General features: G+C 48.7%; 1 protein-coding gene across 3 annotated transcripts in view; it reads left to right on the top strand.

Moving 5' to 3' along the window:
- The first annotated feature begins 818 nt into the window (after positions 1 to 818).
- Positions 819 to 25,205, top strand: part of SLC44A2 (solute carrier family 44 member 2 (CTL2 blood group)) — a 31,914-nt gene continuing 7,527 nt past the window's right edge. For 2 of the 3 annotated variants that reach the window (XM_070464335.1, XM_070464319.1), the window contains exons 1-10: positions 17,756 to 17,807; positions 18,245 to 18,293; positions 21,359 to 21,432; positions 21,554 to 21,638; positions 22,209 to 22,293; positions 22,494 to 22,604; positions 22,692 to 22,752; positions 22,839 to 22,962; positions 23,100 to 23,183; positions 23,267 to 23,379. In XM_070464335.1, the coding sequence (XP_070320436.1) occupies positions 17,771 to 17,807; positions 18,245 to 18,293; positions 21,359 to 21,432; positions 21,554 to 21,638; positions 22,209 to 22,293; positions 22,494 to 22,604; positions 22,692 to 22,752; positions 22,839 to 22,962; positions 23,100 to 23,183; positions 23,267 to 23,379 (823 nt within the window). In that variant the 5' untranslated portion in view covers positions 17,756 to 17,770. Of the gene's footprint in view, positions 952 to 17,755; positions 17,808 to 18,244; positions 18,294 to 21,358; positions 21,433 to 21,553; positions 21,639 to 22,208; positions 22,294 to 22,493; positions 22,605 to 22,691; positions 22,753 to 22,838; positions 22,963 to 23,099; positions 23,184 to 23,266; positions 23,380 to 25,205 lie in introns of those variants that run through there. The other variant, XM_070464327.1, reaches the window with a different exon arrangement.

Consider the following 25,205-nt stretch of genomic DNA (forward strand, 5'->3'; position numbering starts at 1 on the left):
CAGGGTGAGCACAGTCTGGATTTAATCTTTTTGCTAGAGAACATTCAGACCCACAGCATCAGATCACCTCCCTTGATGTTGTCTCTCAGCCGTGTCCGACTCTTTTCAACCCCATTGACGCCAGGCCTCCCTGTCCTTCACGATCCCTGGGAGCTTGCTCAAACTCATGTCCATTGAGTCCGTGATGCTGTCCAAACATCCTGTCCTCTTTTCCTCCTGCCCTCAGTCTTTCTCAGCATCAGGGTCTTTTCCAATGAGTCGTCTCTTCACATCAGGTGGCCAAAGTATTGGAGCTTCAGCTTCAGCATCAGTCCTTCCAATGAATAGTCAGTGTTGATTTCCTTTAGGATGGACTGGTTGGATCTCCTTGCAGTCCAAGGGACTCTCAAGAGTCTTCTCCAACACCACAGTTCAAAAGCATCAATTCTTCGGCTCTCGGCCTTCTTGATGGTCCAACTCTCACATCCATACATGACCACTGGAAAAAGCATAGCTTTGACTATTCACTTGATGTTATCAAACTCTAAAGTTCTTGCCAATCTGATGGATGAAAAACATGCATCTTTCCGTCTGTTCACTGGCACACAGCTGATGCTCCGTATCTATTTGGCGATTGAATGGCTGTATAGGTGATTGCATGAATGACGTCTACCCCTGGTCCACTAAAGGGACCAAGAGGGTCTCGCAGGATCCCAGATGGAAAACAAAGGTTGGGGCCCCACCCCTTCTCGAGCCCGCCCCCGCCCCGCCCCGGGTCCCGCCCCCTCCCGCTCGGTGCTCCCATTGGTGGGAGTGAGAGGGGCTGACCGATGGGAGGGGCGGGACCGGGCCCGGGGCGGGGAGCTGCAGCCCGCGGAGCCTCCCGCCGGGCCGGGCTGGGGTCGCGCTGGCCCGGACACCCCTCCCCGCCCGCCGCGGCCATGGTGGACGAGCGGAAGGACGGATCCTATGGTAGGAGTTGCTTCTAGCCCGCGTCCGCTTCTGATGAGTTGGGGGGCCTTGGGAAAGGGACATCCGAGATCTTAAACACCCGCGCTGCAGCTAAGGGCCTCCTCCTGCTTCCCGGCCTTGCATCCAGCTCTGCGCCGAGCCCACACCCCCTGCTCCCGCCTGGTCGCCCCGCGTCCCCTCTCGGGAGCCCCTGCTACCCCTCCGGGTGATCGGCGGGGAGGCATGGCGCATGCTCCGTCCGGGGAGGTCCCGTTATCTGGGCGGCTCGGATGCAGGGCGGGGGAGGGGAGGCACGGCGATCGGGGCTCAGAAAAAGACCAGGCCTCCAGCCTCCCCCCAGATCCTCCTCCTCTTCCAATTCCCTTCCTCTACTTCTTCCTCCGGCTCACATGCCCTTAGAAGTAGCCGTCTTGGGCTTTCGGTCAGATGGGGAAACTGAGGCAGGGCTCGGCGGACCCAATCCTGGGATGGGAACACATCGGGTCTCGCCCGCCGTCTGGGAAGGGCGGAAACAGGGGCGCCACCGGCGAAGGGGCAGGAAGGAAGCAGGAAACAATTGAGAAACTTTCCCCGCCCTGTGCCAGCGGCCGGGGGGGCTTGCTTGCTTTTGGAGGGGGTCCCCGAGACAGGTACCCGCTCCCGTCAACCTCCAAGAGCGTCCTTAGCCTCTGGGTCCGTGGGGTGGGGTAATGATGAGGCTTCCTCCCCACCCACGCCCTGTGGTGCTTCCCTTCCCCGGTTTCCCACGGAGGGGTGGGTAGTCCTCAGTTTCTCTTTTCTCTTCTCCATTTTTGGGTCCCCAGGGCCCAGCTGGTCACACGCCCCACGTGGCACTGCCCTGGGGTAAAGGGGCCCTGCCACCTCTCGTGTGACTGAAACTTCCTGGAAACTGTGAGACCCAAGGGCCTTGGGGAGGGGGCCGGAAACCACTCAAAAATAATCAAGAAAAACAAGCGGAGTAGAGCTGTGCGTCCCTCCCCTCAGGGACTGTGGCCTCTGGAGGCTGCAAAGACAGACAGATAGAGGAGGCTCTCCCTGCCCAGCCCAGCCAAGAGCCTGGCAGCTGCCCAGCCCCTCCCTACCCTGCTTGAAGCTGGCAGCCCCGACCTCTTGACGGGCCCCCTCAGTCTGGGTTTTGGCCCAAGCCCCAGACCCCATGGCTGCCCAGTGCTGTGTGTCCCTTGGGTGTGGCCGGCGTTTTCTGATCTGGAATTCTCCACCTGGGGTCCTGCCTGTCTGTGGGCAGCACCTTTGGTATCTTTGGTCTCTGGGAGGCGAGCCTGGGGACAGAGGGGACAATAATGTGATTCACTCGGTATTTGGCCAAAGGGAGCCAGCCATAGACCTGCCAGGACCACACTGGAGACAGGGGACTTATGTGTCCAACAGACCTTGTGCTGGGCATTAGAAGCACATTCCATCGACAAGTATGTATTGAGCATCCTTTTTTCAGGCAGTGTCTAGACACAGAATACAGCAGTGAACAGAGTGGAAAAATTCTTGAATAAATAAGTAATTTTAGGTTGTTGTATGCGTTGTGAGGCAATGAACTGGATATTGTGTGTGTGTGTCTGTCTTTGTGTGTGTGTCTGTTTGTGTGTGTCTGTGTGTATTGGGGGCAGAATCATCTGGGATTATTTTAGGTGACCAACGGCTGGAGATTGAGCCAGCCATGGGAGGATTTAAGCAAAGTGTGGTCCAGGCAGAGGGAACAGCAAACTAACCACACAGTTGCTTCATGATTTCTCTCTATGAGGTCCAGGAAAGTATGAGATGGAGACTTCAGAATGAGAGACAGGTCTTGCAGCCAGGCCTGCACCTCCTCCAGAGGGGCCACAGGGTTTGACTCCTTGAAGTGGCTGCGAAGGGTGGGGGTGATGATGGGGATATCTTGCTTAGTTTGTAAGTAGTTCATTCTCATCAGAACCAAAAATCTAGGGTCCTTGCACTGCCCTGTGAAGTCCCTGCCAGAAAACAGGGAGATTTCCCTTGGGAAAGTGTACTTTGGAAAGAGTGGGTCCCCTATACTTCCCTGGTACTCTGACGTCTTCCTACCAGTCACTGTGAATTTAGGGGGTAATGTCAGACCGACGGAGGCTCCAATCCTGGTTGGTTCTGATACAGACAAGCTGTGGGGCTGTAGGTGAGTTGGTGACCTCTCTGAGACTCGGTATTTTCATCAGTAGGGCTGAGCAGACTGTACTGGCAGGTGAAAAGTGCTTTGCATAGTGGCTGGTTATCTGGAGACACTCAGGAGGCCTCTGGGTCCGGTGATCCTGAGGACCTGGATTCTTCTACGAGCTGATGTGGAAGCAACCCTCTTTGTCAGGGTATATACTTGGATAAGACTGGGCAGGACAGAAAGCTTCCTCTCTATTTCACATCATATCTAGAGGAAGGCAGCATCTCTGAGGAAGCCAGGAAATGGCTCCTGGCCCTGACGGATGTCAGCAAGGCTCACTGCCATCCTTTCCAACTCACCCTTGGCATGAGCAGCCTGGAAAAATATTCTAGAACCTAAAACAATAGACTCTGATGGGGGTGCGGGACTGAAAAAGAAGTCACAGTGCTTGTTTTTTTGTTTGTTTGTTTTGTTTGGCCGCGCTGCAAGGCAGGTGGGATTTTAGTTCCCTGACCAAGGATTGAACCTATGCCCCCTGCATTGGAAGCACAGAGTTTTGACCACTGGACTGCCAAGGAAGGCTGCCCATGGTATTTGTTTTAAAAGCAGATTCCAAGGCCCCATTCGCTAGAGAGTTCAACTCAGCCAGTAGGAGGGCTCTGGCATCTGAGCTTTTAAAAATATTGTTGGGAGAGGTTATTGTTAATTACAACTTTTTTGGAGGAAGTGATAATACATTCACATGGTTCAAAAGACAAAAGATGCAAGCTTTATTAAGAAAAATATTCCTCTTCTCCATTCCCCCCACATCACACTTCCTTCATGCATCCGTGTTACAAAATTTTGTGTTTTCTTCCAGATAGAGTCTAGGCTTAGGACTTCACATGCAGCTATATACAAATTCTTTAATTAGTGGGTTTTTTTAACCCCTTTTTTACAGACATGTCAGCTAGCTTCATGAGTCGGGAAGACATGTCTGTGTGATTTGAAAGTATCCACGGTGTCTGGCACATAGCACATAGTAGGTGCTCAACAAATGTTTGTTGAATGAAAGGTGTTTTACATTGTGTTCCTGTTCTACATTGTGTTCCTAGAAATCCTGCTTAATTGTTGTTGATGGTGGCGATAAGTTGTGTATTTGTGGGTGGACCCCTTATATTGAACAAATCAAGGGGACTATTTTAAACTTTTTCTTTTTAACTTTATTTTTCAAGATGAAATTTTATTTTTATTTATTTATATTTGGGCCGTGTCTACAGCTTGCAGGATCTCAGTTCCCGGACCATGGACTGAACTCCGGCCATGGCACTGACAGCACTGAATCCTAACCACTAGGACATCAGGGCACTCCCTAAAATTTTATTGAGGTGGAAAATCCATACCTAATAGGGTACAGATCCTAAATGTATGAGGCTCCAGGAGTCTTTACAGGTAACTAGCACCCAGACCAGGTGAAAAATATGATCATCTCCCAGAATCTCCTCATGCCCAAGGAAGGCTTATCATCATTAATTAAAAAAAATTTTTTGGTAAAATACGTAGCATGAAATTTACAATCAAAACCATTTTTAAGAGTTCAGCTCAGTAGTGTTAAGTATTGTTATTTATATTGTTGACTGTGACTTGTTTTTGTAAAGTGAATGGACTAAGAATGGTGGTGGTTTAGTCTCTAAGCCGTGTCCAGCTCTTGCGACCCCATAGACTATAGCCAGCCCAGCTCTTCTGTCCATGGGATTCTCCAGGCAAGTATACTGGAATGGGGACCTTCCTGGTGGTCTAGCGGCTCAGACTCCATGTTCCCAGTTTAGGAGGCCTGGGTTCAATCCCTGGTCAGCGAACTAGATCCCACATGCCACAACTAAGAGTTCATAAGCCCCAACTAAAGATCCTGCCTGCCGCAATGAAGACCAAAGATCTTACAACTAAGAGCCAGCACAACCAAATAAAAAAATAATAATAATAAAAGAATACTGGAGTGGATTGCCATTTCCTTCTCCAGGGTATCTTCCCAAACCAGGAATCAAACCCTGCCTTGCTGGCAGATTCTTTACCAACTGAGCTACAAGGGAAGCCCAAGGACTAAGAATGGCTCTTAGATTTTTAAATGGTTCTTCAAAGAAGAAGAATATGTTAGAGAGGTGATATACAAACCAAAAAGACTAAAATCTTTAACACCTTGCCTTAGGAAAAAATGTGCAGATCTCTGATAAGAACCTTCTTTCAACAAAAAAAAGGACCTTCTTTCCTGAGAAGGAAGTTTTCTCCTGCCCCTTCCCAGTCAGTCCCCAATGGGAGAATTTTCATTATTTTGACCACGCCAGGTGGCCTGCGGGATCTTAGTTCCCTGACCAAGGAATAGAATCTAGGGCCCTGCAGTGAAAATGCCAAGTCCTAACCACTGGACCGCCAGGAAAGTCCCAAGGAAAATTATTTTAAAATAGGATTTAAAACTCATATAACATAATTAATGTATTCTCTCTACTGGGGTGGGGAGGGCTGAAAATTAAAAATAATCCCTTAACCGCACAGAATATTTTAGGTTTCTAAGTGAAAGAACTCTTCATATGCTCTCAGCTCACTGTCCTTGCCCGGGAGGCAAGGCAGCCAGAAAGACTTTCCAGAGCTTAGGCTGTTTATTTCTGTGTGTATGTGTGGCATCTGTATCTTTTTAAAGCTCCTCAGGCTGGTTTCATGAGAAAAGGCACCCTTCCTAGGATGGGCTACTGTGTTGCCTTGTAAGATGAAGTAGGTCTAACCTTGCTGATGGGGTAACAGTGTCTAAATATGTTAGGTTGTGAAACAGCAAAGTGGGGAATGGGGTGTGTAAGGAAACAAGGGGAGTGAAGAATAAGGGATAAATATAGCTAGAAATCTGCTTGGGTATGTGGCCTGTGGACAGTGTCCAGAAGAGAAGCCAGTGAGAGGAACTGCCCTCTGCCCCACAGAGAGGAAGTGATGGCTCTAGGCCAGGGATAAGAGGGAGAGTGGTTTTCCCTTTTTTTTTTTTTTAATGATTTATTTATTTAAAGAAAAATTGTGCTGGGTCTTTATCGCTGCACGCTGGCTTTCTCGAGTTGGAGCAAATGGGCACTACTCTCCGTTGTGGTGCGTGGCCTTCTCAGTGCGGTGGCTTCTCATGCTGTGGGGCACAGGCTGTAGTGTACAGGCTTCAGGAGTTGCAGCATGTGGGCTCGGTAGTCGTGGCACCGGGCTTAGTTGCTCCGAGACATGTGGGATCTTCCCGGACCAGGGATCGAACCTGTGTCTCCTGCATTGAGAGGCGAGTTCTAATCCACTGTACCACCAGGGAAGTCCAAGAGTGATTTTTCTTAGTCTAAAGGCTCCCTGAAGTTTTTTTTTTTTTAAATCTTGATAAACATACAGGTTCGAAACCCCTTCAGCAAACATTTATTGTGCAGGGACCATGGGCCAGGTTTTGTCCTAGACTCTGGAGACCCAGCCCTTGTCCAGCTGACCTTGTCAAGGGACCCGCAGATACAATACTGAGACAATGGAGAAAATTCTCCGTTCAGAGAAGGGCTCTGGAGAAAAGTTTATCAGGAAGGAGGGAGGGCAGTGATCTATTGGGCCTGGAGGCAGGGTTTAAAATTTCAAATAGAAACAGGTCACTCTTCAGAGGTCACCGGAGGCATAAGAAAGGGAGCCCTGTAGAACTTCTCAGGCCACCTCCAGCAGTCTCAGGCCATAGGCAAGGCTTATGCAAAGGCCTCGGGGCTAGTCTCATGTGTCTAGAAGGAGCAATCTAAAGGGCCTGTGGCTGGAGTGAGTAGATAAAAGGGTAGCATAGGAAGAGGTGAAGGAAGAGAGGGAGTGGGCCGAGTGTATAGGGCTTTGTGGACCATGGGAGGAGTTGGGCCTCTGTTTCCATTTGTTTGTATTTATTTATTTTTGGCTGTGCTGGGTCTTTGTTGCTGTGCAGGCTTTTCTCTAGCTGCTGTCATTGTAGGAAAGGGGCTTCTCACTGCAACGGCTTCTGTTGCAGAACACGGGCTCTAGGGCTCAGATATCAGTAGTTGGGGCATACGGGCTCAGTAGTTCCCGTTTCTGGGCAGTAGGGCACTGGCTCGGTAGTTGTGGCTCTGAAGCTCAGTTGCTCTGTGACGTGTGGGATCCTCCTGGATCAGGGATCGAACCCAGCCGCCAGGGAAGCCCTGTTTGTTTCTGCTGTTACTGTTGTTTTTGGCTGCGCAGCATAGCTTGAGGGCTTCCCTGGTAGCTCAGTGGTAAAGAATTCACCTGCCAATGCAAAAAGACCTTCTTTCAAGGTCTTTCAGGTTCAATCCCTGGGTTGGGAAGATCCCCTGGAGAAGGAAATGGCAGCCCACTCCAGTATTTTTGCCTGGGAAATCCCATGGACAAAGGAGCCTGGCGGGCTAGAGTCCATGGGGTCACAAAGAGTCAGACATGACTTAGCCGACTAAACCATATATGTACAACTGAATCACTCTGCTGTACACCTAAAAATAACACAGCATTGTAAATCAACTATACTCCAATATAAAATAAAAATTGAGGGAGTTGCTTGGTACTATTGTTGTGAATGGAGCACAGGCTCTAAGCGCACAGGCTTCAGTAGTTACAGCACATAGGCTCAATAGTTAGGACTCCACATTTTCATTGCCAAGGGCCTGGTTTCCATTTCCTGGTCAGGGAACTAAGATCCCGCCAGCCTCAAGGTGCGACCAAAAAAAAAGAAAAGAAAAAGTTTTAAAGGAAAAGAAAGAAGAGCATGATATTAGGAGCAGAGCTCAAAATTTCAGTTCTTGCTGGCTCTGTGTCCCTCGGACAAGTCAGGAAGCACCATTGTGTCTGCTTCATAGTACAATATGCCCTCAGGTCAGGAAGATCCCCTGGAGGAAGGCACGGCAACCCATTCCAGTAGTCTTGCCTGGAGAATCCCATGATCAAAGGAGCCTGACAGGCTACAGTCCATGGGATGGCAAAACAGTCAGAGACAATTGAGCAACTAAGAACAGCATTGCACATGCCCTCAGATCCTTGCTATAAGATTTTTTTTTTTTTTTTGACCACAAGGCATGTGGGATCCTAGTTTCCCTACCAGGGATCAAACCCACACCCCCTGCAGTGGAAGCACAGAGTCTTAACCAATGAGCCACCAGGGAAGTCCTTCATCATAAGGATTAAATGAGTTCCTAAGGCTTCGCTGCTGGCTCACTGGTAAAGAATTCACCTGCCGATGCAGGAGACACAGGTTCAATCCCTGATCCGGGAAGACCTCACGTACTGAGGAGCAACTCAACCCATGTGTCACAACTGTTGGGCCTGTGCTCTCGTCCCCGGGAGCCACAACTATCCTGAAGCCTGTGCTCCACCAGAGAAGCCACTGCAATGAGAAGCCCATAGCACAGCAGCTAGAGAGTAGCTCTCGCTCACTGCAACTAGAGAAAAGCCCGTGCAGCAATGAAGACCCAGCATAGCTAAAAATAAATAAAGAAAATAATAAAGTGAGTTCCTAGAAGGAAATTTCTGTTTTGATGCCTAGCACACAGTAGGTGCTCAGTCTTTTGCTCCTAGCATTGCGGTCAGTAGAATCACTTCTAGTTTTCCTACCCAGCTGCTGTCTTGAAGTATTTGTCATGGGGACTTGTCTGGGCAGCTGGGATGTCCATTACCCAGGCAGAGGTTTCTGGGAAGGCAGGGGAGGGCTGGCCTGGCTGTGTGGGTGAGGCCTTGGGGACTTGGCTTGTCTCCAGAAGCTACAAGGGCTGGGTGGCACTTGATGTCCTGGCACTAGAATTGTGGCTGGGCAGCCTGTTCTCTTATCTCCTACACCCACTGAACTGGGTGGGTTGGCCCTCATGCCCAGCAAGGGAGGGACCCAACAGCCACTTCTCCTCCCGGAGCCTGATCTAACGGTTTAACTCTCCCATGCCTTCTCCCCCACCAGAGTCGCATTTTTAGCTCTGCCTCTCCCAGTACCTGCCCCCAAAAGGCCTGGGTTGGAGCCAGAGAAGCCTTGGTTTGATTCCGAGCCCCGTTCCTCATCAGCTATGCGGTCTGAGCACGTGGCCTCTGTTTGCCCCCTCTGTCAAATAGCACCACGTTCCTGGTTAGCAACTTTTTGGGGGGCCATGTGGCATGTGGGATCTTAGTTCCCTGACCAGAGATCGAATCTGTGCCCCCCTGCAGTGGACGCTCAGAATCTTAACCACTGGGCCACCAGGCAAGTCCCTAGTTAGCATTTCTTTTCTTTTTTTTAATATGCATTTTTAAAGTTATTTTTGGCTGTCCTGGGTCCTCATTACTGAGTGGGCCTTCTCTAGCTGCGGTGAGTGGGGGCCCCTGTGCTGTGGTGCTGCAAATTCTTTTGCGGTGACTTTTCTTGCTGCAGAACACAGACCTGTAGGCAGGAGGACTTCAGTAGCTGCGGTGCATGGGCTTAGTTGCTCTGCAACATGTGGGATCCTCCTGGATCAGAGATCGAACCCATGTCTCCTGCATTGGCAGGTAGATTCTTTACCACTGAGCCACCAGGGAAGCCCCTGCTAAGTGCTTTTTGACCATCATGCCCTGGCCACACCTACCAGCAAATGGAAGTATGAGCCCCATTCTCTACACAGGAAAACAGCAGACTGCAAAGGGAAAGGGCTTGTCAATTTCCCCACCTGTATTGCCGGGGAATGAATGACGTGCCTTTACCACTGTCTACCGTTATAAACAGAGCACACACAACACACTGGCACCAACTTGGGCCCAACACATGTTGGATCTAGAGATCAGGGGGCAGTGAACTTCTGTAAAGGTCCAGAGAGTGAATGTTTTCACATACAGTCTATGACTGATACTCGAGTCTGCCATAGATAGCAGACATCATGAAAGCAAGCAGCCACTGACCATATGAAAATGAAAGAGAATGGCCGTGTGCTAAGCGAACTTGATTTGTAGCTGGTGACATTTTAATTTTTAAAAATTTTCTTTCTTTCTTTACTTTTGGTTGCGCTGGGTCCCTGTCGCTGCACTCGGGCTTTCTCTGATTGTGGCCACTGGGGGCTACTCTTCTGTGTGGTGTTTGGGCTTCTCATTGTGATAGCGCCTCTTGTTTCGGAGTCAGGGCTTTAGAGGTGGGGGGCTTCAGCAGTTGTGGCTCCTAGGCTCTAGAGCACAGGCTCAGTAGTTGTGGAGCTCAGGCTTAGGTGCTCTGAGGCATATGAGATCTTCCCTGACCAGGGATTGCACTTGTGTCCCCTGCATTGGCAGATGGATTCTTCTCCACCGTACCACCAGGAAAATCTGCTGATATTCAAATTTAATGTGACAAAGTAGTCTCCTTGTGATGTTTGTCAGCCACTTGAAAACAAAAAGACCATTCTTAGCCCTGAACCATATGAAAACATGGTGAACTGATTTGCCCAATGAGGGACGGATGATTTGACAACTCCTGCCCTAAATGGTTAAGACATGAGGACTTCCCTGGCAGTCCAGTGGTTAAGACTCCATGCTTCCACTACAGGGGGCTTGGGTTCCATCGCTGTTTGGGGAACGCAGATCCCGCATGCAGCATGGTGTGACAAAAAGATAGTAAATATTATTCTTTTTAAAGTGTGAAAAAAAAATAAAGTGTGAAAAAAATGGTTAAGATGCCATAGTAGACAGAATAATAGCCCCCCCCCGCCACCCCGAAGATGTCCATGGGCTTCCTAGGTGGCGCTAGTGGTAAAGAACCCTGCCTGCCAATGCCAGAACCCTGAATCGACAAGATCCCTAGGTTGGGAAGATCCCCAGGTGGGGAAGATCCCCTGGAAAACGAAATGACAACCGTCTCTAGTATTCTTGCCTGGAGGATCCCATGAACAGTGGAGTCTGGTGGGCTATAGTCCATGGGGTCACAAAGGGTTGGACATGTCTGAAGCAACCTAGCGCACATGCAAAGATGTCTATGTCCTGATTCCTGGAACCCTGTGGGCTTCCCTGGTGGCTCAGTGGTAAAGAATCTGCTTGCCAATGCAGGAGACTCGGGTTTGATCCCTGGGCCAGGAAGAACCCCCTTGAGAAGGGAATGGCAACCTGAAGAATCCTATGCCCAGAGCAGTCTGGGCAGGCTACAGTACATAGGGTCACAAAGAATCTGACATGACTGAGCAACTAAACAACATGAATGTGTTACCTTTCATAGCAAAAGGGACTTTGCGGATGGGATTAAGTTTAGGATCTTGAGATGGGGAGATTATTCTCAGTTATCCAAATGGGCCCAAGGACGACAGTCCTCATAAAGAAAAGATGAAGGTAGGGGAGTCAGGGGAGGAGCTGCAGCAATGGAAATAGATGTAGGCTTGATGGGAATGCTGGCTTTGAGGATCAAGGAGGAGGACATGAGCCAAAAAGCTGGAAAGAGGCGGGGAAACAGATTCTGAGAAACTGCAGAAGGAACATAGCCTGGCCAACACCCTGATTTTAGCTTAGTGAGATGCACTTTGAACATCTGATCTCTAGAACTGTGATAATAAATTTGTGTGTGTTTTGTTTCCAAAACAAATCAAACAAATGATCCAAATGATCCAAATAATGAAGAAACAAACAAATGATCCAAAAAATGTGGATCATTTTTAAAGTCTTTATTAAATTTGTTACAATATTGCTTCTGTTTTATGTTTTGGTTTTTTTGGCTGTGAAGCCTGTGGGGTCCTAGCTCCCCAACCAGGGATCAAACCTGCACTTGCTGCTCTGGAAGGTGAAGTCTTAACCAATAGACCACCAGGAAAGTCCCATAAATATGTGTCTTGAGCCACCAAGTTGGTGGTAATTGCTTACAGCATCCAAAGGAAACACTAACTCAGTAGCTGGGTGGCCCAGCTCTGTTGCTCATCATTTTTGTGGCCACTGACATGTTGTTTTTCTCTGGGCCTCAGTTTCTGCATCTGTCAAATGGGAGTAGTGATGGAATCAACCTCACAGAATTGCTATAAGTGTGAACCGAGGTAAACCATGTAACATTTTAGAAGACTGCCTGGCACACAGTAATATGGAGGCACTAGGGCATTCTACTGTTCTTATTATCTTGCATCATCCTTGCAAAGATTCAGCAAGTTTCTGTCTTGCAGTGTTTGAATCAGGCTCAATTATCAAACCATTAGTATTCGCCTTGCCCCTCCCTCCACCCCACTTGGCTAATGTTAAAACAAGAGCTAATGGAACAGATCAGACGACAATACCAATTGTGCGTCCTCAGTCGCTTAGTTATGTCTGACTCTTTGTGACCTCGTGGTCTGTGGCCCACCAGGCTCCTCTGTCCATGGAGTTTTTCAGGTGAGAATACTGGAGTGGGTTGCCATTTCCTTCTCCAGAGGATCTTCCTGATCCAAGGACTGAACCCATGTCTCCTCCATTTCCTGCCTTGCAGGTGGCTTCTTTACTGCTGGGCCACTGGGGAAGCCCCACAGTACCCATGTTCCCTCTTTTATTTCCTGAGCTGCCCACAAGGCAAGGCCCTGAGCCAAGGCTAAACCAGGTGCCTCTCTCTGCATCTTTAATTCCATCTTATGGAAGGATAACTCAAGTTGACACTGCAAGGCCATAGCCCACCTGTCCCATCCATGGCTACTGATTTCTCTGAGAGCTGAGACTTGCCTGCCTGTGCATCTTCCCCTCCCTAGCTTGGCCTCATAATGCTCCTGCTCAAACACCCTCAGTGGCTCCCACTCACCCTTCAAAACTGGAGTAGGAACTGACCACTTGCTTCCCCCGCGCAAAGTGGGTTTTATATATATATATATATGGGTGGCACTAGTGGTAAAGAATCAACCTGTCAATGAAAGAGATGCAAGAAATGTGGGTTCCATCCCTAAATCAGGAAGATCCCATGGAGTAGGAAATGGCAACCTGATCTAGTATTTTTGCTTGGAAGATTTTATGGACAGAGGAACCTGGCAGGCTACCTACCGTCCATGGGGCCACAGACAGTCGGACATGACTGAGCGACTGAACAGCAACATATATATATGTTGCTTCAGGTCTTAGTTGCAGCATGCAGGATCTTCTTTGTAGCATGCTGGATATATTCCTTGTAACTCATGGAATATAAATATAAATATAATAAATATAAATAAATATAAATTATATTTATATAAATATAAATATAAAACACAACTCTCTAGTTGTGGCTCTCTGACTTAGTTGCTGTATAGCATGTGGGATCTTAGTTCCCTGACCAGGAATTGAACCTGTGCCCCCTGCAGTGGAAGTATGCAATCTTAGCCACTGGACTGCCAGGGAAGTCCCAGCACCAGCTGTTCTTATCTGACTGTTTCCACTCTGCCGATCAGGCTGCCATTTGGCTGACATGAGAAAACTCCAGTGCTCCTTTCTCTCTCCCCCACCCACCTTACCAGTTTCACCTGCTCTCAGATGGTAGAAATATGCTCTTTCATCTTCCCATCACACTTGTTGAAGTTTTGAGTTTTATATATTTGTATGCATGATTAATCTATGTGGAATTTGTTTTGCTGTGTGGTGGGAGTGGAATTTATTTTCTCCCTAACGCCTAGTCAAGGCAACTGACTGATTCATCCTTTCCCTGCCCACTGGATATTTATCATGTATTCAGTTCTTCTATGTGTAAAATTAGTGCAAATTAATTTTTAAAAATGTATGCACCTGGAAAACTCTAAGCTGTATTTTTTATTTTCAGTCTTAGCTATATGTATGTGAATAATATATTGCGGTTATTCACTGAACAAATCCTGACTGCGTGCGTGTTCCACGTCAGGCGCAATGCTGAGTCCTGGGGACAGTGTTATGAAGAAAACAGAAATCCTTGCCCCTGTGCAGCCAGCAGACATGGAGAGAGACAGGAAACTGTCAATGTGTAAATACGTGATGTGGCAGGCGGTAAGACACAAAATAAAATAGGGTAACAGGAGCGGGGGAAAGGATGCTGTTTTAGATAGGATCATCAGAGAAAGCCTCTCTAAGGAGGTGATGTTTGAGGTTGAAAGAGGTGGAGCAGGACTTTCCCTGTGGTCCAGTGGCTAACACTCCACACTCCCAATGTGGGGGTCCTGGGTTTGAGCCCTGGTCAAGGAACTAGATCCCACATGCTGCAACTAAGAGTTCACATGTCTCAACCACGACCTGGCACAGCCAAGTAAATAAATATAAAAAAAGAAATGTGGGGCCAAGTGGCTTTCTCAGGGAGGAGATCTCTAGGGAGAAGGAACAGCCTGTGCAAAGGCCCTGATGTAAGAACCATGCCTGGTGTGTTTATAATATATCAGGGGGACGAGGGCTCATGGTGGCCTGGTATGGGCAAGTCCACCATCCTTGGCAGCAGATACCCAGCCCAACTTCCCTTGGTTTTTCTTGTTGTTGTTGTTGTTTTGCTGGAATATTTTGGGGGTTGAAATTCAAAAAGGAAACAAATATCTATACATGTCAATCTTTTCTCAAAAAATTTTAACTTTCCACGTAAAAGCAATTGCCGTACTAGTGTCTATCCCCTATTTAGATATAGACAGTTCAATAGCAAATAGAGTTTTGTGACATTTTATGAATCCCTTGCGGTCACAACCTTTGATAAAAGTGAAAAAGTTAAAAAAAAAAAGTGTATAGTATAGTGTCAGGCTTAGTTGCTCAGTCACGTCCAACTTTCGATCCTGTGGACTGTAGCCCACCAGGCTCCTCTGTCTATGGGATTTTCCAGGCAAGAATATTGGAGTGGATTGCCATTTGCCATTTCCTCCTCCAGGGGATCTTCCTGACCCAGGAATCGAACCTGGGTCTCCTGCATTGGTGGGCAGCTTCTTTACCACTAAGCCACCTGGGACGCTGTAACCAGTATAACCCACAGTATAACCAGGAGGCCAGTGAATGGAATGGAGAAGAAAAAGGGAGAGTGGGAGGGGTTGAGGGCAGGGAGGGGACAGCGCAGAGTGGGCACAGCCTCGTGGGCCACGGGGAGGACTTGGGCTTTGGCTCAGAGTGAGGTGGGAGCCATAGAGGGTTCAGGGCAGAGGAGGGACATACCCTGAATCGGGAGATCACTGCCTCCACTGGGCCCTACCAGGGAAACAGACAGTGGGGGACAAGTGTGAGAGCTCAGAAACCAGGGCGGAGACACCTGCACTCTTCAGGCAGGAAATGACAGCCATGGGACAGGGTGGGGGGCCGAGGAGTGGGTGAGAAGCTTTTGGATCCTGGAAGAGAAGTGCAAGGCTTCCCGCCTGAGCACCAGGAGGGCAGGGCACCTGGGAGACCATGGTGGTTTGATATAGCTGTGCTCAATGGGAGGTACGCCATGAGGCCCCTGTGTGGGGTGCTGAGGGGGGCACGTGTCACAGGGCCGTGCCCACATTTGAGCATCATCAGGGTGGAGCTAGAGTCTGCAGGAGTGTCCCCAGGGGACCTAGCACATCTGAAAGAGAAGAAGCTTCAGCCTGGGCACTGCTTGCCCTGGGCAGGGTGGGACCAGTTTGCCTTTGAGTTGGCAGGGACCACGGGAACCACAGGGCTCCTTTGAGTGGCCTGGTCACCCAAGGGCATGGCTTGGAGCCTTGGGCCTCGCCTGTTTGCTGAAGCTTGTGGGCCAGGGGGCAAGTGGGGCCTTGACAGCTAGAAGCCACTGGGGAGGAGGTGGCATTTCTTTTTTTTTTTTTTTTCGTTGTTTGTTTATTTTTGGCTCCGCTGGGTCTTTGTTGCTGTGTAGGCTTCTCTCTAGCTGTGGCAGGCAGGGGCTCCTCTCTAACTGCAGTGAGCCGGCTTCTCATTGTGGTGACTTCTCTTGTTCTACAGCACGGGCTTCGGTAGTTGCGGCTCCTGGGCTCCGGAGCACAGGGGCAGAAGTTGTGGTGCTCAGCTTACTTGCTTCGAGGGGTGATCTTCCCAGACCAGGAATCGAACCTGCATCTCCCTCACTGGCAGGTGGATTCTTTACCTCTGAGCCACCTGGGAGTTCCAGGAGGTGATGTTTCTCTAGGGACAAGCTGAGTTGGTGACCAGACTCCCACCAGGGGGTACCTGACTTGGAGCAACAGTTATTGAACACCAACTGTATATGACCACATTGATAACCCCATGCTGATTGTGTGCCCCACACTGGATATCTCTTCCTGTTGCCTACACTCCTATACCAATTGTACCAGGCCATGTCACCTGTAAAGTTGATTGTAATGTGACTTTTGCAACTGGCCTTAAGGGCTGTTGGGAGAAGCAGCTTGAATAGGAACATGATCAAAGGAGCATACTGCGGATGTGGGGGTGGATGGTTGGGGCAGGGTGTGTGCCCTACCAACTTTACAACTCCACCCTGGCCCTATACCCCACAATGATTAGATACTCCGATTGTGTACCCCTTGATGGGCTATATACTCCATACCACCAGTACCCCATACCTACTGTGTACCTCCACATCAGTTGGATACCCCTACACTGGCAATACAGTACATCTATGCCAACTGTATACTTGGTATCTATCCCATGCCTGGTCTTTGGCTGGTTTTTGTTTATTTATTTATTTGGCTGTATAGGATTTTAGTTTCAGCACTCAGGATCTTTCATCGAGGCACACGGACTCTCTAGCTGTGGCTCAAGAGTTCAGTAGTTGTAGCCAGTGGGCTTAGTTGCCCCGAGGCATGTGAGATCTTAGTTCTCTGACCAGGGATCAAACCCATGTCCCTTGCATTGCAAGGCAGATTCTTAACATCTGGACCACTAGGGAAGTCCCCATTGTGGCTGGTTTTGGTTTTATACTTTAGTCCCATTTCACAGATGAGGAAGTTGAGGCTCAGAGAACACAAGGCACTGACCTGAGTATCCTCAGGCTCAGATGGGGCAGGATCATTGAGTCCAGGGTTACCCTGTATATGTCAGCTCCCCAAGACTGGGTTACACAAATGCCACTGTACCCAGGAGGTGCTCAATAAATGCATGTTCTTCAAAGCAAATGCTTCAGGGTTATCAGCTGTAGAGGGTGCAGGGATGGCGAGCTGAGGTGTGTAGCTTTGGGGGGGGGCCACAAAGGAACCAGCAGGGAGCAGTACCAGACAGGGATGTGGCATGCCTAAGGCAAAGGGGCTGTCATTTCTAATTTGGGAGTTCTCAGGAGACATGGGTGTGGATTTCTATATGGACTGTCTCAATATTTAACTGTTGGCACTTACTCTTTTAAAAAATGCACCCACAGGTTGGAGAGCATTCAGCCCAAATACTCTATAATTGGTTGTTTGGATTCAGCCGTCTGCCTGTTTTGGGGTGCTTGGCCAGACACTGATGCCTCAGTTTCCGTATCTGCAGAATGGGACAATTATTAGGTGCCTTCCAGGGTTGTGAGATGTTTTAGGGCTGTGTCGCCTCGTTGGGGGGGGCGGAGGCTAGCCCAGGCCACTGGGTGAAGCCAGAGTTCCCTGGGGGGCGGGGGGGGGGGGTTGTGGAGAAGGCTAAATCGGGCGGCGGTGAGTGGCAGGAGCAGCTGCCGCCCCGCCCCGCTCTCTCCTCCCTCTCTCCCTCCCTCCCTCTGTTTCTGGGTCCAGTCGGTCCGAGGCAGCCGCTCCGCTAGGGCCGGTCTGACCGGTTTGGGCCGTCCCGCCTGGCTCTTTGCTGGGAGGAGCCGCTGCCAGTCTGTCCCTCGGTGCCTCCCCTGGGGACGCCCGCGCGTCCGGACCGGAGGGCAGAGGGGGAGCGGCAGCGGGAGCCGGCGGGCGCCGTCGGGGCCGGGCGCCCGCAGGGATGGGGAAGGAGCAGCAGCTTTATTACGGGAAGCACGGTAGGCAGCGCCCCTCTCCGCGCACGCGGGCCTGGCAACTTGGAGGGGCAGCAGGAAGACCCAGGGTAGGGGGGATGAGGGGAGCGCGGAAGAGCAGATCTCAGCCTGTACCCGCCCCACCTCCGCATCACCTGCCAGCACCCCTCACCCCCGAGGCCCACCCGGAGGTCCCTCCAAAACTCCTGCATCCCAGAGGTCTGTCCTCGTAGCCTCTTTCTCCAGATCCCATTTTTCGATCCTCGACCTTCCACTGGACTCCCGGGCAGCCCCTTTTTAGCCCCCCTCCCAGTCCTCCCAGTGAGTGGTCGCCAGGTGATAAATCGGGCAGTTCACAGAAAATCCAGTTATCTCTGAATCTTACTCCTCCGTGGCTAGAGACATCCCTGAGGACATCTTGGGGAAGGGTGGTCTGCCAGCTTCATCTTTCTGATTTTCAGGAACACCGCAGAAGTATGACCCCGCCTTCAGAGGACCCATTTACAACAGGTAAGGGGTCTGGGTTCCTGGGAGGGGAGGGGTGTCAGCTAACACTGTTTCCACCCCTGTTTCTTTACACCCACACCCACGTCTGTTCTCCAACAAACTGGTGATACGTATTTGCAACTTAGAGATAAAAGAGTGGTAAAAGAATGATAAAGGAATTTTCGTCACCTATAGAGAGTCTTTACAAATGCATTTTTTTTCAATTCAGGCAAAAGACTGGAACAGACCATTTAATAGAACCAGAAATACTATAGACAGTGGAGTTACGGAGAAACGCTCAAACTCACTGGAAAGGAAAGGAATGTAATGTAAAACAGGAACCAAATAGAGTTTCCCCCTCACAGGTTAGCAGAAGTTAAAAATAGACACACTAGGGTATACACAAGTAGGAATATAATATTGTATACATGAAAATTGCATAATGTTATAAAGCAATGTTACTTCAATTAAAAAAAAAGATTGACACATATTCTGCTCTGAAACTAATTGATACAGTCTTTTTTGGAGGGAATTAGGAAATATGACATTTTTAAAAAATGTACAGCTCTTCATTCCAGAAATTAAAATGATGTGAAAAAATTTCTCTCCGTAAACCTTGCCTGTGCTATGCTGTGCTTAGTCGCTCAGTTGTGTCGCACTCTTTTCCACCCCATGGACTGTAGCCCGCCCGGCTCCTCTATCCATGGGGATTCTCCAGGCTGGAAGACTGGAGTGGGTTGCCATGCCCTCCTCCAGGGGATCTTTAGAACCCAGGGATCAAACCCAGGTCTTCCGAATTGCAGGCAGATTCTTTACCAGCTGAGCTACCAGGGAAGCCCAAACCTTATCTGTGTGTGTTAGTTGCTCAGTAGTGTCCGACTTTTTGCGACTCCCTGGACTGGGTCTCACCAAGCTCTTCTGTCCATGGGATTCTCCAGGTAAGAATCCTGGAGTGAGTTGCCATTTCCTTCTCCACAAACCTTGCCTAGATGGGCCAAAACCAACAATCTGAGTTGCATCTCTGGGAACTAGTTAGATACATTACAGTGCATCTTTAGGTTATTTTATTATACAGCTGCTAAAATGTACAAGAGTCTTTCTGAGTCCTCACTTGGATTCCTCTCAATATAATGGTGAAAAAAGCAAGACACAAACTGTGGGTGTATCATAATCATACCTGGGTTAACCAAAAAAACTTTTTTTGGAAAATATTTGTCCCAGTAAATAAAAAACTCACAAGAAATCATTAACAGAGGTTTCTCATGGAGAGGAGGATTATGTGGGAGGTAGTTCTTAATTAAGTACATCCCTGTATGGTTTACATTTTATCATGTTCATATTTAATCTTATGATATTAAAAATAGTTTAAGGTCTACTCTTTTAACAATTTTCATAATTTATCATGCAACATTATATTTACCATGTTGTACATTATATCACTAATAGTTATTTATCTTACAAATGGAAGCTTGTACCTTTTGAATACCTTCATCCAATGCCCCCCTTCCACTTCCCAAACCCTACTTCTGGTAACCACATGTCTGATCTCTTTTTCTATGAATTAGTTTCTTTATTTTTGAAGTATAACTGACCTACATCACTTAATTAATTCTGGGTGCATAACATAGTGATTCAGTATTTCTGTAATTGCAAACTGATCACCACAAAATAGCTTAAATTTTAAAAAACATTAATCCATAATGCTGGTAAGGATGTAGCAAAATGGGCACTTAATCAAAAGAGAGCTAAACAATGATGCAACCTGCTTTGAGGATAGTGCAGCATTAGATATTAAAATTATATTTTACTTTTTGTTTTTTAAAATTGAGTTATAATTAATAGACAATATATTAATTTCAGGTGAACAATGTAGTAATTTGATTTTTTTTTTTGCTCATTTGATATTTTTACATGTTATGAAATGATCACTGCAATAAGACCAGTTACCATCCATTACCATACAGTGTTGTTAGAATGTTTTTGACTTCATTCCCTATGTGTATTACATTCCCATGACTTATTTATTTTGTAGTTGGAAGTTTGTACCTCTTCAGAAGTTTGTAACTTTTAATCTCCTTTACCTGTTTTGTCCATTTCCCCCACCCACCTCCACTCTCGAAAACCGCCGGTTTGTGCTCTGCATCTGTGAGTCTGTTTCTGTTTTGTTTTGTAGATTTTACATATAAGTGAAAGCATACATTATTTGTTTTTCTCTGTCTGACTTATTTCACTTAGCAGAATATCCTCCAGGTCTGTTGCATGTTGTGCAAGTGGCAAGATTTCATTCTTTATGGAGGGTTGAGTAATATTCCAGGGCCATCAGATGGCTCAGCAGTAAAGAATGCACCTACAAAAATAACAGATATTAAAAAAAAAAGATAAAATTTTAAAGAAGAGAGAAAGTATCCACCTACAATGTAGGAGATGTGGGTTCAATCCCTGGGTTGGGAAGATCCCCTAGACAAGGGAATGGCAAGCCTCTCCAGTATTCTTGCCTGGAAAATTTCATGGACAGAGGAGCCTGGCGGGCTACAGTCCACGGGGTCGCCAAGTGTTGGACATGACTGAGCGGCTGAATGAGCACACACACAGACACGCACACATGAGTAATATTCCATTGTATACGTATATACCACATCTTTATCCACTCAGCTATGGATGGGCACTTAGGTTGCTTCCATATCTTGGCTATTGTCAATAGTGCTGCAATGAAAGGCATTAATAGTTAAAATGGACAGCGTTGGTACAACTCAGGAACATGTGTCCCAATGACACATGGATGTGGTACATTTACAAGGCAGGACAGGGCTTCCCAGGTGGCTCGAGGTAAAGAATCCACCTGCCAATGCAGGAGACTCGGGTTCAGTCCCTGGGTTGGGAAGATCCCCTGGAGGAAGAAATCGCAAACTATTCCAGTATTTTTGCCTGAAAAATCCCATGGACAGAGGAGCCTGGCGGGCTACAGTCCACGGGGCCCCAAAGGGTTGGCTACGACTGATGCCTGAGCATGGACGCGGGCACAAGGCAGGCTGGGTCCATGATATCCAGGGCACCAGTACTCCCACGCTGATTGGTCTCTTCCTCTACAGAGGCTGCACAGATATCATTTGCTGTGTGTTCCTCTTCCTGGCTATTGTGGGTTATGTAGCTGTGGGCATCATAGGTAAGCGAAGGAGGGGATGGGATGGCGGTTCCCGGGTGGGCGGGCAGGCCACAGCCTCTGGGGCAGAAGTGGAGCTGGTGGTGGAGCCCCGTCACCTCAACATTCCTGGATCCCTCCACAGCTTGGACCCATGGAGACCCTCGAAAGGTGATCTACCCCACTGACAGCCGAGGCCAATTCTGCGGGCAGAAGGGCACGAAAAATGAGTGAGTGTGGCTCCTTGGGGCCTACTGGGTCTGGAGAGAGCTTCCTCAGTACTGGGGAGAAGGTTCTAGGCTTCCCTCACCTCCATCCGTCCACCAGTCCAGTCAACAAGTATTTATAAAACTCCCGCCATCCCCAACCTCTGTTCTGGGCCTCGGGGACAGGGCTCTAATTGAGGCATTCAAAGTCTTATCCTCTGGTGGCCCACATATTAGGGGGGAGACAGAAGAGACAGTCCTGGATCTGATGTCAGGTGAGGTAAATGGGCAAGTTCAAAATGAGCTGTGCCATTCCCTGGCTGTGTGACCTATGGCAGGTGTCTCAACCTCTCTGGGCCTCATCTCGAAATGGGGATCCTGACATTCCCACGCTCTGAAATGGGGATCCTGACATTCCCACTCTCACGGGACTCTCATGGTTAGATGAGCCAGTACATGTCCAGTGCTTACACAGCACCTGGCACGAAGTTGCTGCTGCAGTTATTATGGTTGTTGTTTCTATTTTCATTAAGATATTCTATGTAGGCTGATGGAGAAGTCTTGACAGTTTCCGTCTCCCTTCCCCAACCCCAGGAACAAACCCTTCCTGTTTTATTTCAACATTGTGAAGTGTGCTAGCCCCCTGGTCCTGCTGGAATTCCAGTGTCCCACCCCCCAGGTAACTTCTCCCCTCCCCTCCTGTTTCCTGTCCCCCACTTACATCAATCAGGTCCTTTTTCCTCCTCTAGTAGTAGCTTCTCCCCCAGCCCTCTTTCTCCTCTTGATGAATAAGGGGGAGGAGGGTGGGACCTCTGTCCTAAGAGGGCATCAGGTGTCTGTTCTGACCCCACCTAACCCCTGCCTCCTGTCCTTGCCAAGATTTGTGTGGAGAAATGTCCCAGCCGTTACCTCACCTACCTGAATGCTCATGCGTCTGAGGACTTTGAGTACTATAAGCAGTACTGTTTACCTGGCTTCCAGAAAAACAAGGTGAGTGGATAACTGCCCTGGGAGCCTGGGCGAGGGCAGGTCCTCAGTACTGGCCTGCAGGATCGACCGCTTGCTCTCTCCTGGCAGGGTGTGGCTGAAGTCCTTCGAGATGGAGACTGCCCCGCTGTCCTCATTCCCAGCAAACCCTGTGAGTCTGGGGTCCCTTGAGCTCCGGAGGGGCCTGAGGAGGTTTCAGTGGTCCACCTGACTGATCCCATCTCCAACTCCGTATAGTTGCCCAGCGATGTTTCCCTGCTGTCCACGCCCACAAGGGGGTCCTCATGGTGGGCAACGAGACGACCTATGAGGATGGGCTTGGCTCTCGGAAAAATGTCACGGAGCTGGTAGAAGGAGCCAAGTGAGGACCTTGACCCACCACGCCAGCACTGTGCTTTCCTGGGGTGGGGTGGGGGTGGGGTAGGGAACAGGGCATCCCCTGGGGCTGGCCCAATCATGGATTGGGGTCCTACCTAAGCCTTGTCTGCCCTCCCCCAGGAAGGCCAATGGAGTCCTGGAGGCCCGGCAGCTGGCCATGAGGATATTTGAAGATTACACAGTCTCCTGGTACTGGATTATCATGTAAGTTGAGAGGGAAGGTAGGCTACCCTGTCTGAGATTGGTGAGGGGATCAGGATCCACTATGTCCCCATTTTCTCCCGCAGAGGCCTGATTATCGCCATGGTGTTGAGCCTCCTGTTCATCATCCTGCTCCGATTCTTGGCTGGCATTATGGTCTGGGTGATGATCGTCATGGTGATCCTGGTCCTAGGCTACGGTAAGTCACTCCCTCCCTGTGTCCTCCCCTCCCCACTGTCTGCAAAGTGCTTGTGCCCTTGGAGCTCTCACTGACCCATCAAGAATCTTCTCTTGGGACTTCCCTGGTGGTCCAGTGGTTAAGACCTCATGCATCCAATGCAGGGGGCGTGGGTTCAATCCCTGGTTGGGGCACCAAGATCTCACATGCAGTGCTAAGTTGCTTCTGTCGTGTCCAACTTGTTGTGACCCTATGGACCATAGCCTACCAGGCTCCTCTGTCCATGGGATTCTCCAAGCAAGAATACTAGAGTGGGTTGCCGGGCCCTCCTTCAAGGATCTTCCCAACCCAGGGATCGAACCCACATCTCTTATGTTTCTTGCATTGGCAGGCGGGTTCTTTACCACTAGTGCCCCTTGGGAAGCCCAAGATCCCACATATCCCACAGCCAAAAAAAAAGAGAGAGAATCTTCTCTTGAGGAAATTCCCTGGTGGTCCAGTGGCTAGGACTTGATGCTTTTACTGCTGGGCCCTGGGTTCAATCCCTGATCAGAGAACTAAGATTCTGAAGGCTGCAAGACATGACTGAAAAAAAAAAATTCTCTTGAGCCATCAGACCTTGAGCCATCAGATATTCTCTATGTCTTTCATTGGGAATATTTGTAAAGATGTTCATCTCGACATTGTTCATGAGAGCAGACACATGGAAACAACTTTCGTGCTCATTTATGTCTGATAGATTAGATCATAATGTTCCCAAACAGGGCTGGATCTGTATTTTGTTGACAGCAAAGTCATCGTCAAGTAGACCATCTAGCACAGTGGTTAAGGCCACATGCTCTAGCACCAAAAAGCCCAGGGTCTGAATTCAGCCTCTTCCAGTTCCTTGCTCTATGACCTTGGGCAAGTGACTCAACCTCCCCATGCCTCAATGTCCTCCTCCATAAAATGGGGATAATTAGTATTTACCGGTTCAGAGATTTGCTGAGAAGATAGGGTGTGAATGAGATGGGGAAGGGCCCTGTGACTCTGTAACCTGTGGAACTCAGAACACAATGCTTCATGTTCTGTTTATTCATTTAAACTTTGTCAGATATGCAACCTAAACTGGGGACACAGATATTAAAATGTTCTTTTTTTTTTTTTTTGGCTGCACCGCGCAGCATGCAGGATCTTAGTTCCCCAACCAGAGATCAAACCCATGCCCCCTGAAGTGGAAGCTCAAAGTCTTAACCACTGGGCTGCCAGGGAATTTCCAAAATATTCATGTTAATGAATGGTTTCTAGCTGGGTGCTGGCAGTTTAGGTGGTTAGCTTTTTGTTTTTTAAATAGTTATTTTTATTTCCTTTGTTACTTGGTGACTCCACGGTAAAGAATCCACTTGCAATGCAGGAGACTGCCTGCAATGCAGACCTGAATTCGATCCCTGGGCTGGGAAGATTCCCCTGGAGAAGGAAATGGCTACCCATTCCAGCATTCTTGTCTGTGAAATCCCATGGACGGAGGAGCCTGGTGGTTGCAAGAGTTGGACACAACTTAGTGACTAAATCACCACCATTGCCATTTTGTTACTACCCTTGGCTGTGTTGGGTCTTAGTTGTGGCACAAGGGATGTGGGATCTAGTTTCCTGGCCAGGAACTGAACCTGATCCCCCTGTACTGGGATTTTGGAGTCTTAACCATTGGACCACCAGGGAAATCCCTGGTGATGAGCTTTTTCTACGTTATCTGTACTTTATAATTTTCTTCTACAGAGAGCTAAAGAGAATGCTGAAAATCCCTAATGCTACCCCACTGGATGTTAGCACCCATGTCCTCCGTCCCCACCCATGAATCATCATTACAG

Source organism: Odocoileus virginianus, chromosome 3 (genome assembly GCF_023699985.2).
Source record: "Odocoileus virginianus isolate 20LAN1187 ecotype Illinois chromosome 3, Ovbor_1.2, whole genome shotgun sequence".
Classification (NCBI taxonomy): Eukaryota; Metazoa; Chordata; class Mammalia; order Artiodactyla; family Cervidae; genus Odocoileus; species Odocoileus virginianus.